At 45.9% G+C, this 15,336-nt stretch overlaps 1 protein-coding gene and 1 pseudogene across 3 annotated transcripts in view; both read left to right on the top strand.

Moving 5' to 3' along the window:
• LOC125938456 (class I histocompatibility antigen, Gogo-B*0101 alpha chain-like) overlaps positions 1-11,959 on the top strand; it is a 75,270-nt gene extending 63,311 nt beyond the window's left edge. The window contains exons 6-7 of one of the 3 annotated variants that reach the window (XM_049653628.1): positions 7,169-7,201; positions 11,827-11,959. In XM_049653628.1, coding sequence (XP_049509585.1) covers positions 7,169-7,201; positions 11,827-11,891 — 98 coding nt within the window. In that variant the 3' untranslated portion in view covers positions 11,892-11,959. Of the gene's footprint in view, positions 1-7,168; positions 7,202-7,307; positions 7,331-10,364; positions 10,400-11,826 lie in introns of those variants that run through there. The other 2 variants (XM_049653631.1, XM_049653633.1) reach the window with 2 other exon arrangements.
• Positions 4,385-7,932, top strand: LOC125938471 (DLA class I histocompatibility antigen, A9/A9 alpha chain-like; annotated as a pseudogene).
• Positions 11,960-15,336: the final 3,377 nt, after the last annotated feature.

Here is a 15,336-nt window from a genome sequence, read left to right on the forward strand (position 1 = left end):
TGACCAATCACTGCTTCTTTACCCTTACTGCTTTATCATCACTCTGGTCTGTCCTGCTTAGAAATGAAATTCACTCAGATGGTCAAGCATAGAATTGCCCACACATGCTCACAACATGCAGCCAGGAGTGCGCCCCAGCTTCCACAAACCCTTCCCCAAACACCCATCCAAAGCTCATATTCTTATAGGTTCCAACACCTTCATATTAAGATGCCTCATGGCCCCAAAGGAGTGCGTTCTTTCTCAGTGCAACAAGTAATAGATCCAACTTGAATGCCCACAGCTGCTCCTGGTGGTCTTTGGCTGGAGAATATTGAAGCATGTTACCCTTTTGTCTGTCAAAATTGTTTCTGTGTCTTTTAATTTGATCACGACATGTGTTTGAATCTTTGTGAGTGCTTGACATGCAGAAATTTTGTTTGGCTTTATCATTTTCATATCACGATTTTCAAATCATTGGGCCACACTTACAGAATTCTTCATCCCACAATTATAAATGTTTCATGTATATTTTCACCTTGGTAGAAATGAAGAGCAGAGGGTTTCAAGGGTAAAGGAAAACACAGAGAAATGTCTGAATTTGGGCAAAAGAGCAACAGGTAAAAGATTCTAAGGTGGTGGAATCTAAGAGGTACATCTTCTGCTTTAGGATTTTTACAAGTATGTGCAGGGCCTACAAGGTAGCTCATATATGTTGTGTTCAATAAATCCTCTCTCTTGGGCTCAGTGAAGACCTACGTGCCTGCTTATGTTTACCAGGTTAACACAAACACCAAGTCACCCAAGGTAATAGAAACTAAAATTACCTCCAGTGATGGGCATTTTTGAACAGTGAATTTGATTTGATACATCATGTTTTGGTTAATCTCTATACACTTTAGCAGTTATAACACATTATTAATTAAACTCTCAAGGGTATGTCTCAAACACACATAGACAAATCCATGACTTCCATACGAAGATAAATTTAGTATACATAAACCTATGAGTCACATAGTATCTATTTTGAGGAGGATTCTGAAAACCAAGAACGTTCTAGATATGTACTGCCCAAATGGAGACTACTAGGGATACCTGAGTGGCTCAGTTGGCTAAGCGACTGATTCTTGATTTCAGCGCAGGTCTTTATCCCACAGTTCTTGGATCGAGCCCTACGTGGGACTCTGCACTGACAGCACAGAGCATGCTTGGGATTCTCTCTCTCCTTCTCTCTCTGTCCCTCTCCCCTTCAAAATAAATAAATTTTTAAAACTAGTAGCTACTAACCACATATGGCTACTTAAATTCAAATTCCTTTGAAATAATTAAAAATGCAACTGTTCAGCACACTAGCCCCATTTCAAGTGCCACCTGTATCTCAAGAGCCACATGCAGTTTGTGGCCACCATGCTGGACAGGGCAGATATAGAACAATTCCTTCATTACAGAATGTTGTATTGGACGGTACTGCATTGCATGCTTTATGGGCCTCAAGTCAGATGCATTAGGTACATGTAAAATGTGAAGACCAATATTATTTCTCTTACAGACTACATGAGATCTCTGGGATGCGAATACATAGTAAGGTGGTATCTCACAAAATCAAAGTCGGTCATGCATGGGTCTGGTGCCTTCAGGCACAAACTGTTCCCAATTACAAAAGGAAATACCGGCCCCTCCACCTCCCTTCCCAGACTGAGGACACTCTGGCAGCAAACTTCCAGGAGGTGAGTTCTGTCCCAGGTGCCCTCAGGGGCTAAACTCTGAGCTAAGTTATCAGAGCCAAGTCCAGCTCAGGGAAAGGGATTCTGCTAAGAAGAGGCCAGGGCGGGGATCAGCTGGGCGACCCTCCCAGGTTTATTCAGAGCAGCAGTTCTCAAAGTGTGGTCTGTGGAACACCAGAAGTCACTGAGGCCCTTTCACAGAATCCATGGGGTTTAAACTATTTTCATGATAGTACCTAGACAGTATTTGCCTTTTTACTATGTTGACATTCACGGTGAGGTAAAACATAGCCAGAATGGAGGTTATGGGTCCAAACTACAATAGTTGTTATTCTTCACCACTACTTACTTCCATTAAATATATATATTAGTATCACTTTAAAATGCCCTGAAGTATTGGGGCGCCTAGGTGGCTTGGTCGGTTAAGCGTCCGACTTCGGCTCAGGTCATGATCTCACGGTCCGTGAGTTCAAGCCCCGCGTCGGGCTCTGTGCTGACAGCTCAGAGCCTGGAGCCTGTTTCAGATTCTGTGTCTCCCTCTCTCTCTGCCCCTCCCCTGTTCATGCTCTGTCTCTCTCTGTCTCAAAAATAAATAAACGTTAAAAAAAAATTTAAAAAATGCCGTGAACTATTAAAAATTATTATCTTTACCAAAATATTCTTAAATCCACATGTTCTTTATTTTTTTATTTTTTTAGAGAGAGAGTGAGAGTGTAAGCAGGGGAGAGGGGCAGAAGGTTAGGGAGAGAGAATCTTAAGCAGGCTCTACACTCAGTGCGGAGCCCAACATGGGATTCGATCCCAGGACCCTGGGACCATGACATAAGCTGATATCCAGAGTCAGAGTCAGATGCTCAACCAACCGAACCACCCAGGCGCCCCTTAAATCCACATTTTAAATATGTGTTATATGATGACTTGGGATGTATAGCACTTCTGCTACATCCCTAAGCCCCAGGGAAAATAATCTCCATGAACTTAATTGGAATGCTTTTTATGTGTTTGTTTTTCTTTTGCAGAATGCCATTTTTATTTGAAAGAATGAATGACACAGAAATTTGGATTATTTAGCCTAGGATATTTGGCAGATAGTTTCTTAAAAATGAACATGAACCTATCCCTTCATGAAAATCAGCTCACATGAGACAGCTGGCAGTACTTGTTACCTTGATAAAACGTAAGCTCTCAAGAGAAAATCAACATTTTGGAAAACTTGTGATCCACCAATAAGCCTGACAGCTTCTCATACTGAGAAACTTTTCTGTTGGGATTTGTGGTAATATTAAAACAAATGTGACGTTCTGATAATTCCATTCCAATCTAACAAACGCTATCTATATCACATAGTGAAATGACACTTTAAAACAATCAGGCATTGGGGTGCCTGGGTGGTTAAGCGTCCGACTTCAGCTCAGGTCATGATCTCGCGGTCCCTGAGTTCGAGCCCTGCGTCGGGCTCTGGGCTGATGGCTCAGAGCCTGGAGCCTGTTTCAGATTCTGTGTCTCCCTCTCTCTCTGCCCCTCCCCCGTTCATGCTATGTCTCTCTCTGTCTCAAAAATAAATAAACGTTAAAAAAAAAAAAAAAAACAATCAGGCATTAGTACAAGATCCATTCAATGTGCAGATGGGCCTATGGGTTTAATGTAACACAGAAGGAGACAGTCAATGATGCTGTTTCAGGTTCTACTTTGCAAATTACCTTAGAGAAAGTACAATTTGTGTTGTTTTAATATAGTATCAAAGAAGAATATTCATAATTATTTGAAAAGGTTATGAAACATACTATTATTACATTGTTGCAGGGTTGTAAATTACTTCATATATTTCAACCAAAACAACACAATAAATGCAGAAGCAAATTTGAACATCCAGTGGTCTTCTAATTAGACAGACAAGAAAGAGATTTGCAAAAATGGAAAATATAACAAAATCCAGTCTTCTCACTACCCTGTTTATTTGGGGAAATGGTTCTTTTTCATAAAAACAGTATTTCTGTTTTCATGCCATGGGTTATTAATATGACCATAAATGAATTAATAAATTTTTAAACCTGTTTTATTCCTATTATGGTAAATATTGATAGATATAATCCACAGACACAAAATTATCCTTGGGATCCTCAGTAATTTGTAAGACTGGGATCCTCAGTAATTTGTAAGACTGTGTAGATAACCTGAGAACAAAATGTTGGGAGAATCACTGACTCACACAGCTCCTGGGCCACCACTCAGGGAGAGATTGTGACAAAGAGCGCTCTGTGAGGTGAGAGGGTCTGGGCAGTCCCTGGTCCCTGGGGCTGGCTCTCAAGGACTCAGGTTCCAGGGTTGTGTTGAGGGGTCCCAATCTCCACTTCTCTTCCTTTTTTTTTTTTTTTTTATTTTTTTAACGTTTATTTATTTTTGAGACAGAGAGAGACAGAGCATGAACAGGGGAGGGGCAGAGAGAGAGAGGGAGACACAGAATCCGAAACAGGCTCCAGGCTCTGAGCTGTCAGCACAGAGCCCGAGGTGGGGCTCAAACTCACAGACCGACTCACGTCCTGAGCCAAAGTCAGACGCTCAACCGACCAAGCCACCCAGGCGCCCCTCCACTTCTCTTTCTACAATCATTGTCAGGTATTTCCGCCTGGATACTGATGACGCAACTCAGTTCACACTCCTATTAGTGTCGGGTTTCCGGGGAAGCCAATCAGCGGCACCTCAAGTTCCCCTGTTACCAAGTCTCCGCACCCGACCCCGCTACCAACTGCGAATCATTCTCTCCAGACCCTGAAGAAGCGGGTCATTATGCCCCGAACCCTCCTCCTGCTGCTGTCGGAGGCCCTGGCCATGACCCAGACCTGGGCGGGTGAGTGCGGGGTCTGATGGAAAGGGACTCAGGGGCAAGGGGACCGCCTGGCGAGGACGTAGGACCCCGGGGGGAGGTGCCTGTCCTCCGCTCCCACCCCAGACCCCCACCCGTCCCCGCCCTGGCCTGTCCTCCCCATCCCTCTCCCACTCTGCCCTGCTCTCCCCGACTCGGGTCCCCCTCGTCCTGCCCTCCCGGCCACCTCCACCAAGGACCCGGCCCCGCTCCGGGAGGAGGGTCGGGCGGGGTCTCAGCCCCTCCACGCCCTCAGGCTCCCACTCCCTCAGGTATTTCTCCACCGTCGTGTCCCGACCCGGCCGCGGGGAGCCCCGCTACTTGGAAGTCGGCTACGTAGACGACAAGCAGTTCGTGCGGTTCGACAGCGATGCCCCAAGTCCGAGGGTAGAGCCGCGGACGCAGTGGTTGGAGCAGGAGGGGCCAGTGTACTGGGACCGGGAGACGCGGAGGGTCAAGGAGACAGCACAGATTTTCCGAGTGAGCCTGCAGACTGCCCTCGGCTACTACAACCAGAGCGAGTCCGGTGAGCTGGCCCGGATCATGACCCCCATCCCCACTGATGGGCCGGGGTCGCCCCAAGTCTGGGTCCGAGCGCCACCCGAAGTCTGCGGGAAACCGCGGCCCGCCCCCGGCATGGCAGTCCCTCAACCCGGGAAGAGCCCGCGGGAGCTTTTAAGCGGTTTCACTTTCGGTTTGGACATAGTCGCTTGCCTGTTGGGACTGGGAAGGTCTGGGGGCTGACCGCGGGGTCAGGGCTCCGTTGGCGGGTCTGACTGCGGGGGCGGGGTGGGAACCAGGGTCTCACACCTTACAGGATACGTATGGCTGTGACGTGGGGCCAGATGGGTGCTTCCTCCGCGGGTACAGTCAGTTGGCCTACGACGGCGAGGATTACATTGCCCTGAACGAGGACCTGCGCTCCTGGACCGCGGCGGACACCGCGGCGCAGATCATCCGCCGCAAGTGGGAGGTGGTCGGTGTGGCGGAAGACCGGGAACTACGCGGAGGGCATGTGCTTGGATTGGCTCCGCAGGTACCTGGAGATGGGGAAGGAGACGCTGCTTCGCGCAGGTACAGGTCCGCGGGGCCTCCCCAATCTCCCTTACACTGGGGCTGGCTTCCCACGAGAAAGGAAAAATGGACTCAGTGTCAGAACAGCGCCCCTCCCCGGGTGGGAAGAGGGAGATCCGCCTCGGTGTTCATACTTCTACTAGAGAGTAACTCCCCTAGAGGGCGCTTTTCTCTAAAGGGCAGTGAGGAATCCAGTCTCCCCCTGGGATCCAGGTTGAGACCATCCCTGAAATAACCCATCAGCAGTTCCCTCTGACCCTGGCAGCCACCTTATGAACCCTGACCTTCCCTCTCAAGGCCTTTTTCTCCCTGAGAACATCTTTGGAGATCTGACTCCGGGTTTTCTGAGTCATTCACCCTCCACCACACTCAGGACCACAGTGTGTTCCCCCCTTGGACCTGCAGCCTCCTACCTGGGTTCTCTCCCTGATTCCAGAACTTAACAAGAATCAGGAGATCCCAAAGGCTAGACTGCTGTCTGGGTTTTGTGCTTCTTCCATCCAGACCAGTTGTCCTGTCCACCTCAGGATGGTCACGTGGTTGCAGTTTCAGTGGCCCATAAAGCTAAACCACAGTGTGGATTCTCTGTTTCTTCTTCCTCAGAATCTCCCAAAACACGGGTGACCCGCCACCCCATCTCTGACCGTGAGGTGGCCCTGAGGTGCTGGGCTCTGGGCTTCTACCCTGCGGAGATCACCCTGACCTGGCAGCGTGATGGGCAGGACCACACCCAGGACACAGAGCTTGTGGACACCAGGCCTGCGGGAGATGGAACCTTCCAGAAGTGGGCGGCTGTGGTGGTGCCTTCTGGAGAGGAGCAGAGATACACGTGCCATGTGCAGCACGAGGGGCTGCCCGAGCCCATCACCTTGAGATGGGGTAAGGAGGGTTGGGGGTAGAGCCCCGTGTCAGGGAAAGCAGGGCCCTTCTGGAAATTTCAGAGTCAGGACTGAAGCCAGAGGTCTGGGCCCCTCACCTTCCTTCCCTTTCCAGAGCCATCCTCTCTGCCCTCCATCCCCATCCTGGGCATCATTGCTGGTGTGGCTGTCCTTGTGGTCACTGTGGTGGTTGGAGCTGTGATCTGGAGGAAGAAGTTCTCAGGAACAGAGTGGGGGGATCTGGGTCTCTAGTCCCCTTGGGGAGTTTCGTAGATAGCACATTGTCCTGCCTTGTTCCTGGGAAGTACCATCCACACACATGTAACTGCCCACTCTGGAGCCATTACTAACATTCACTCTGTAGCAAAGCACTTGGAAAATGAAGGACAGATTTTCACTTGGTAGTTCTGCTGATGGGGACCTGATTCCTAGCAGTGACAGGACAGAGAGGAAGGTCCCTGTTCAGGACAGACCTCCAGCAAGTCAGGTGGTCCTGTGACCCCACAACTCTTTCTTCATGTGTCCCAATCCTGCCCTGGGTGTTTAGTCAGAACTCTGGAAGCTTCATTTTGGACCAGGACTAGGAGGTTGCTCTAGGATCTCATGGCCCAGCTGTCCCAAGTCTCTAACATGATATTTTCTTCCCACAGGAGGAAAAGGACCGAGCTACTCTCACGCTGCACGTAAGTATGGAGGGGGTGATTCCTGAAACCCTGGGATAGTGTAGACAGGACTCTGTGGGAAGCTCACCACTTCCTCCATAGCTCCTCATTTAGTCTCATCTCCTAGGGCTCTGATCACGTCCTGTTTATTCCACCCCAGGCAATGACAGTGCCCAGGGTTCTGATGTGTCTCCCGCAGCTCCTAAAAGTAAGACTCCAGAAGGCCTGAACTGGGGAGGAGTGGGGGCACTAGGAGCACTTTGAGCATATGGGAGGCTGTTGAGAATGTGGCATTTATGTGACCTAAATGTGTTCATGATTATTTATTGTCACAGTGGGAGGCCAGCTGACTGTGGAGGACTGAGCAATGCAGGATCTCTTCACACTCTCACTTGGTTACAAGAGCTCTGGACTTCTCTTTCTGCAAATGGTGTCAGAATGTGTCTGCGTTCCTATTAGCATATTGTGAGGACGCAGGAGACTGGCCCCCCCGCCCACCATGACCTGTACTGATTCGTGTTCCCTTTCTGACCTGCTTTCCTGTTTCACTAGAGGCAGGGCTGGACCATCTCCATCCTTGTCTTTTTTTCATGTTGGGCTGAGTACTGACGCCTTACTTTCCTATTGAAAATGAGAATCCAGATATGAATTGGTATTTTGTAATTCTGGGTATGTGGGATTGATGAATTAATAAAAGAAAAGATTTGTAAAGTTGCAACAAAATAAATGAAAGCCCTGAGAACCTCCCAGAACCCGCTGTTTCCTGTGCCGTGTCTGTTGCAGGTGGGGACAGGAGAGGGCTGGAGGAGCCGAGTGTGGACGGGGCCTGTGTCCAGTCGGTGTGCTCAGTGCATCCTTGGTGTGTCGAGCTCCCTCCTCAGCTGGGTCATGTCTCTGCTCCTTGTCCTTGTCCCTTCTGTGGAACCTTGTCTCACCAGGACCGTTACCACAGGGATGTGGACGTCACCTGTCACCAGGATCTTGTGGAGCAAGAGCTTCCTGTGACTGGGTCAGCAGGCTCCATCCTGGGTTGTGACCTCAGGCCCATCTTTTGGGTGTTTTTTTTTCCCTTGTTTCTATGGAGCATCAGGCCTGTCCTTGCTCGTGTGTCCGAGTTCCTGTCTCCTTCTCCCCAGATGACCCCAGTGGTTACAGCACCAGGAGTCCTTTGGGCTGTCGTTCTGCAGGCCTAGGTGGGCCCTGCACACAGGAGTCTCTGTGGTTTGGAGACATGAATTTTCAGATTCATCCATCTCCTCCCTCTAGAGTTGTCTTCTGGATTATTCTTTACATCCTGAGGTAGACAGAGGGGAATCTGGGAGTTTCTCATCCTTGTTCAACTTCAGTTAGTTTCTACCTTCCCTGCCTCTCTGCCCCCTCTTCCTGTCCTTAGTTCTAATGATACTGGTGCTGGTTCCCATCTACATTCATGGATTTATAAAGCAGGGTCTAATGTAGATTTCTATTTAGTTGGAGAAAGGGCCCCATGGAGCCTAAGTACAGTGACTCTGAAGACAGGACTATAACTGTGTGCTGTGCTGTGCAGGGGAAACTCTGTGGGACGGGGGAGCTGAGCAGAAAGAGGGAGGGGGGAGCAGCCCTGGGGGAAAGTAGAGGCGGCACTGATGGTGAGGTGGGGGCACTTTGTGCGGGAGCTGCCACGGACCGGCTGTGCCTGAGGCTCATCCAGAAGACGGAGGTCCTCTCCGCTGACCAGTCGTTCCACTGATAATGTCGTGTACCACGTGAAGGACCCACTATTTTTTCATCTAGGACACCTCAGTGACTAAGAAGAGGCAAATGTGCTGGTCTTGTGGAGAATATGTTCTAGTGGTGAGGGGCAGACTCCACTTGACCCTGGAACAATGTGGGGATTGAGGGCAATAACCTCACTGTGCAGTCTCAAGTCCAAGTATAACTTTTGACTCCCCTAGAACTTAAGTACTAATAGCCTACTGTTGACTAGAAGCCTTTTGATAACATAAACAATTCTTTAACACATATTTTGTAGGTTACATGTATTATATACTATACTCATAAATTAAGCTAGAAAATACTAAGAAACCATAAGGAAAACATTCATTTGACGATACTGTAAAAAACAAGTCCACATATTGGTGGATGTACACAGTCAAAACCAGTGTAATTCAGATTCAACCATATATTGTATAAATGTGGTAAATAAGGGACATGTTTAAATTGGTAGGTGCTTTGAGGAAGGTGACCCAGAGAGTTTCCTGTGTGGGGACAGGGAAGGTGGCTACTTTACTATCAGAGGGAGCCTCACTGGGAAGCTGACCTCTGAGAGATGTGCGGGACACAAGGAATTGTTGAAGAGCATGTCTCAGGGAGTTCTTTCCAGGCAGGGGAACCTCCAGGCACACGCACTAGGGCAGGAGCGTGTCCTTGTTCAAGGAAGGGTGAGAGGCCACTGTGGCTGGAGCAGAGAGCATGTGAAACGCAGTCAGATGTGTAGACCTTAGGATATTAGAAGGGGGTTGAGATTTCTCTGTGTGAAACGTGGAGTTAAAAGAATGGACAGATAAACGTGATTCACATCTCTTTAGAAGCATCTGTGTGCTCTTGCACAGAATTGAGAGGTGACGATCCAGTGACCAGTGGGGAAAAGTGTAGGAAACTAGTGCAGTGCCCAGGAGGGGGATGTCAGCTGTATATCTGGGGTGTGAGGAGGGAAAAATCATAGGAAGTGATGGGGTTCTGGATATATTTAAGGTTGGACTTTGTAGCATTTCCTAATGCATTAATTTTCATTGTGGGAAAGTATCTTATACACATATTTGAATTGGTTTTTTTTGTAAGAAGAAAAATGGAAGACATGCTGGGACATACACATTTTCTCTTCATAGGGCACAGCCAGGTGGCAGATGGGGGAAGTGGTTATCAGCTCAACATAAAATCTCTGAGATAACAAGAGTGTAGATCTTAAATGTTTGCCCCACACAAAAGGGAATGGTAACTGTGTGATATGATGCAGGTTAATACTGTGATGGTAATCATTTTGCAGTATAGACATGTGTCAAAACAAAAGCTTGTACCTTAAACTTACACAATGGTATATGTCAATTATATCTCCATAAATCTGGGAAAAAATTTCTGTGAAGTCTTGCTCCTCTATAACTACTCCCTACATTGATTTCTGACTCTTTATTATACATATGTACAGTTACAGAGACTTACAGATGAGAGAGAGAGAACACGGGGCCATGTTTTATTTCAAGGAAAGTCACAGAACAGGCTTGAGTCTACACACCCAGGAACAGAATCCACAGTGGACCCAAGGTGAGGCCCCTATACAATGAGTGTCCTGCTGCTGGGTATAGATGCCACTTTTCACATCACTGAGTCCCCTGACATGAGACACTGGACCCTGAGGCTAGGACTGCTCAAGTTGGCCTGGATGAAGGAGTGACTTGGATGAAGGAGTGACTAATAAATGGCATCTTTCAGCTTTTTCCCTTGATAGTTGTTATGGGATCCAGCTTTTGTCTACTCCAGTTCTATTCACAAATAAGCAGAGTAGCATTGTCAGGTGATAAAGTGATTGTTCAAAATGTCTTCTCCAGCCTTTGTCTCTTCCTAGGATTTTAAAAAAATAATCAAAATCTGTAACACTTGAGATGATCTGTGTATATATATTGACTTTTTAAAAATATTTTTAGTGTTTATTTCTGAGACAGAGAGAGACAGAGCACGAGTGGGGGAGGGGCAGAGAGAGAAGGAGACACAGAATCCCAAGCAGGCTCCAGGCTCTGAGCTGTCAGCACAGAGCCTGATGCAGGGCTCAAACCCACGAACCGTGAGATCATGACCTGAGCTGAAGTCAGTCGCTCAATTGACTGAGCCACCCAGGCGCCCCTATATTGACATTTTATATATCTTTGTACATGGCCATATTTCTGGAGGGAGTATCCACAATTTTATCAGTTTTTATGTGACCTCCACAAAAGTCTAAAAACTTATTCCACTTTAGACACCGTGCTTCTCCACCTCTGGCCCACGAACAGCCAATAATCAAACCATCTTTAGCAGATCCAATGACTTGGTATACAACTTGTTTTTGTCTTGTTGATTACCAGTATGAGACAGGATAAGGCCTCACTTTCAATTTCTGTCTGTATCTGTTTGTGGGCTGATGCACATTCACAGACCAGTGCTGGCTCACAGAAGACACAGATCACCATCGGGTTACGTGGAATTATACACTAGCACCTACTCTGGTGCCAGATAAATAGCAGAAGTGAAGAAATAGTTCATTGGGACGCCATTTCCAATAACAAGGAAGACTAAGTTTTAAGGCCACCTCTTCCCCTAAAAACAACTAAAAATGATAGAAAAAGTATAAGTATCTTAAGAGTATAGTAGAATAATCAAGAGAATAATCATTTAAGCCAAACTATAAATGTGGGCGATAGACCAAAGAGAAAATTGATCTGATCCTTAGGGCATTTTTCAAATCTAGAAAATCTTAGCTTGGCTTCTCGGGTCCATAACCTTCATAGACAGGAAATGATGCCCAGAGCTTATTCATGTGAGGAGCATGAAAGACATCCTCTCCCTGAACATCTGGGAAATAGGTTCATAGCCTCAGAATAGGGTGAAACATCAAAATCTGCTCTATCTTACAGGGCTCCTGGATGCCTGGGTGGCTCAGTCCTTGAGAGTCCAACGACAACTTCAGCTCAGGTCATAATCTCCTGGTTTGTGAATTTAAGCCCCTTGTGGAACTCACTGCTATCAGTGCAGAGCCTGCCTTTGTCCGCCTCTATCTCTGTCCCTCCGCGGCTTGCACTGTCTCTCAAACATAAATAAATATTAAAAAATATTTAGACATTTAGACATTTAGACATTTAGACATTAGGTCTAAAAAAGTTATCTGAATAAACCATATTCACTTTTTTAAAAATATGTTCAAGTACCAGAGTATTCTAAGGAAATTTGCCTTTGAGCCAGCAAAAAGTGAGCAGACAATTTCAAAAATTTTGCAGTCACAGACTAAACTTTCCGTGATCGATAGTCCAAATTTGCTTTACCATTGGCCATTGCACCAAAATAAGTTCGTGTCATTAGTTTAGTTTATAACTGTCCTGGATTGGTGATGACCCCAAAAATTATAAAAAATAAGTTTTGGGGCAGCAGGTGACTCTTGATCATGAGTTTCAGTCCCACATTTGGCATGTGGCTTACTTTAAAAATAAAATAAAATATTAAATTTAATTGCATTCTTAAAAAAGAAATCTTTTAACATCTTTTTTTTTTTTTTTTTTAAGTTTATTTTTGAGAGAGAGAGCCTGAGCAGGGGTAAGGCAGAGAGACAGGTATGTACAGGATACCAAGCAGAGCCCAACATCGGGCTGTGTCACAAACCATGAGATCATGACCTGAGCTGAAATCAAAAGTCAGACGATTAACCAACTGAGCCACCCAGATGTCCCTGAAAAAAAGAAATTTTTTAAAATTTTATTTATTTAAAATTTATTAAAAAAAAAATTTTTTTTTTTTGAAAAAAGAAAGAGGTGCCTGGGTGACTCAGTCAGTTGAGCATCCAACTTTGGCTCAGGTCATGATCTCAGTGTGGGTTCGAGTCCCCCCACCCCACCCCCACCCCTGCCGTGGCTTCAGAGAAGCCAGTCAGCTGGAGCCCACTTTGATCCTCTGTTCCTCCCTTCTCTGCCTCTCCCTGCTCTAGCTCTCTCTCTCAAAAATAAATAAAAATTTTTAAAGGGTCAAATCACCATAAAGATGAAACAATAAACAATAAAGATAAAGATAAACAGTTCTAATCATATATCCACCTAATGACTCAGCACCGAATACATGAAACCAAAACTGACAGAAACTGAGAGAGAAATGACAATACAACGATGTAGTAAACTTAAATATATCACTTTTGATAATGGAAAGAACAACTATGCAGAGATAAATAAAGATAAAGAAGACTTCCCCATACTATAAACCAACAGTAGAAATTTGATATTTATAGAACACTCCAGCCATCAACAGAATATACATTCTTTTCAAAGGCACATGGAGCTTTCTTGAAGATAAACCAACCTCAGTGAATTTAAAAGGGTAAAAATAGTAACAAAATATGTTCTCTTACCACAGGGGCATGATACTAAAAACCAATCAATAACTGAAATAAGTTTGGGAAACTCACAACTATGCAGAATTAAACTCATACTTCTACATAATCAAAGGTTCAAAAAGATATCAAAATGATCTCACACGTTCATGAGATGGAGCCATGCTTCCAGCCCCACCCTGACAGGGTGGAGCTTACTTAGGATTCTCTCTAACCTGCTTGGGATTCTCTCTCTGCCCCTCCCCAGCTCGCCTGTGCGCGCGCTCTCTCTCTCTCAAAATAAATAAAACAAAAAAAAAAAAAAAAAAAAAAAAAGGAAGAAAAAAATAAAAACAAAAACAAAAACGGATGTCCCGGACTGGAACCACCAAAGTGATTTATTTTCTAATCTCACTGGGACCTTGAGCCATATGGACACTAGAGGGCGTACTGAGATTGCTAAAGCTACAAGGGTGGTATCTAACCACCAAAAAGTCTTGTAGATTGGGCTTTCCTGCTTAAACCAACATTTGGTCCATTTTCTAGACCAAACAGATTGCATTTGTTGAGTAATCATGCCCTTAATTTACCTTTTAATGAATGAAAGACAAATATGTATAAGTAAGATAAGGCATTCAAAAAGAAAATAAAGTGGGCACCTGAGTGACTCAGTCTGTTAATCATTGACTCTTGATTTCAGCTCAGGGTTGGTGAGTGGGAGCCTTGCATCAGGCTCTGTGCTGACAGCATGGAGCCTGCTTAGGATTCTCTCTCTCCCCACCCCCCACCTCCCACCCCACTCCGCCCTGCCCTCTGCCCCTACCCTGCTTGCACACTCTCTCAAAATCAATAAATAAGCTTAAAAATATTATTTAAAAAATAAAAAGAAGGGGCGCCTGGGTGGCTCGTTCGGTTGGGCATCCGACTTCCTCTCAGGTCATGATCTCACAGCTTGTGAGTTCGAGCCCCGCGCCGGGCTCTGGTGCTGACAGTTTGGAGCCTAGAGCCTGCTTCAGATTCTGTGTCTCTTCTCTCTCTGACCCTAACCCACTCGCATTCTGTCTCTGTCTCTCTCAAAAATAAACAAACATAAATATATATATATATATACAAATATATAAATATACAAATATATATACACACACACACACACACACACACAAATAAATAAAAAGAGAATGGGGTGCCTGGGTGGCTCAGTTGGTTAAGTGCCCGACTTCAGCTCAGGTCATGATTTCAGTGGGTTCCAGCCCGGCATGGGGCTCTGTGCTGACAGCTCAGAGCCTGGAGCCTGTTTCAGATTCTGTGTCTCCCTCTCTCTTTGCCCCTCCCCTGCTCATGCTCTGTCTCTCAAAAATAAATAAACGTAAAAAAAAAAAAAAATTTATGTTCTTTTTTAAAAAAAGGAAACAACATGCTGAATTAAAATGGTAGTAAATAGGGGCGCCTGGGTGGCTCGGTCGGTTAAGCGTCCGACTTCGGCTCAGGTCATGATCTCACGGTCCGTGAGTTCGAGCCCCGCATCGGGCTCTGTGCTGACAGCTCAGAGCCTGGAGCCTGTTTCAGATTCTGTGTCTCCCTCTCTCTCTGCCCCTCCCCTGTTCATGCTCTGTCTCTCTCTGTCTCAAAAATAAATAAACGTTTAAAAAAAAATTTAAATAAATAAATAAATAAATAAATAAAATAAAATGGTAGTAAATAGGGGCGCCTGGGTGGCTCAGTGGGTTGGGCGGCCGACTTCGGCTCAGGTCAAGATCTCGCGGTCCGTCGGGCTCTGTGCTGACAGCTCGGAGCCTGGAGCCTGTTTCGGATTCTGTGTCTCCCTCTCTCTGACCCTCCCCTGTTCATGCTCTGTCTCTCTCTGTCTCAAAAATAAATAAATGTTAAAAAAAAAATTTTTTTTTAAATGGTAGTAAATATCTTCCTTCAAGGATGTATACAATTTTCAGGCAATTTTTTTTTCAATATATGAAGTTTATTGTCAAATTGGTTTCCATACAACACCCAGTGCTCATCCCAAAAGGTGCCCTCCTCAATACCCATCACCCACCCTCCCCTCCCTCCCACCCCCCAT

Source organism: Panthera uncia (genome assembly GCF_023721935.1).
Source record: "Panthera uncia isolate 11264 chromosome B2 unlocalized genomic scaffold, Puncia_PCG_1.0 HiC_scaffold_24, whole genome shotgun sequence".
Taxonomy (NCBI): Eukaryota; Metazoa; Chordata; class Mammalia; order Carnivora; family Felidae; genus Panthera; species Panthera uncia.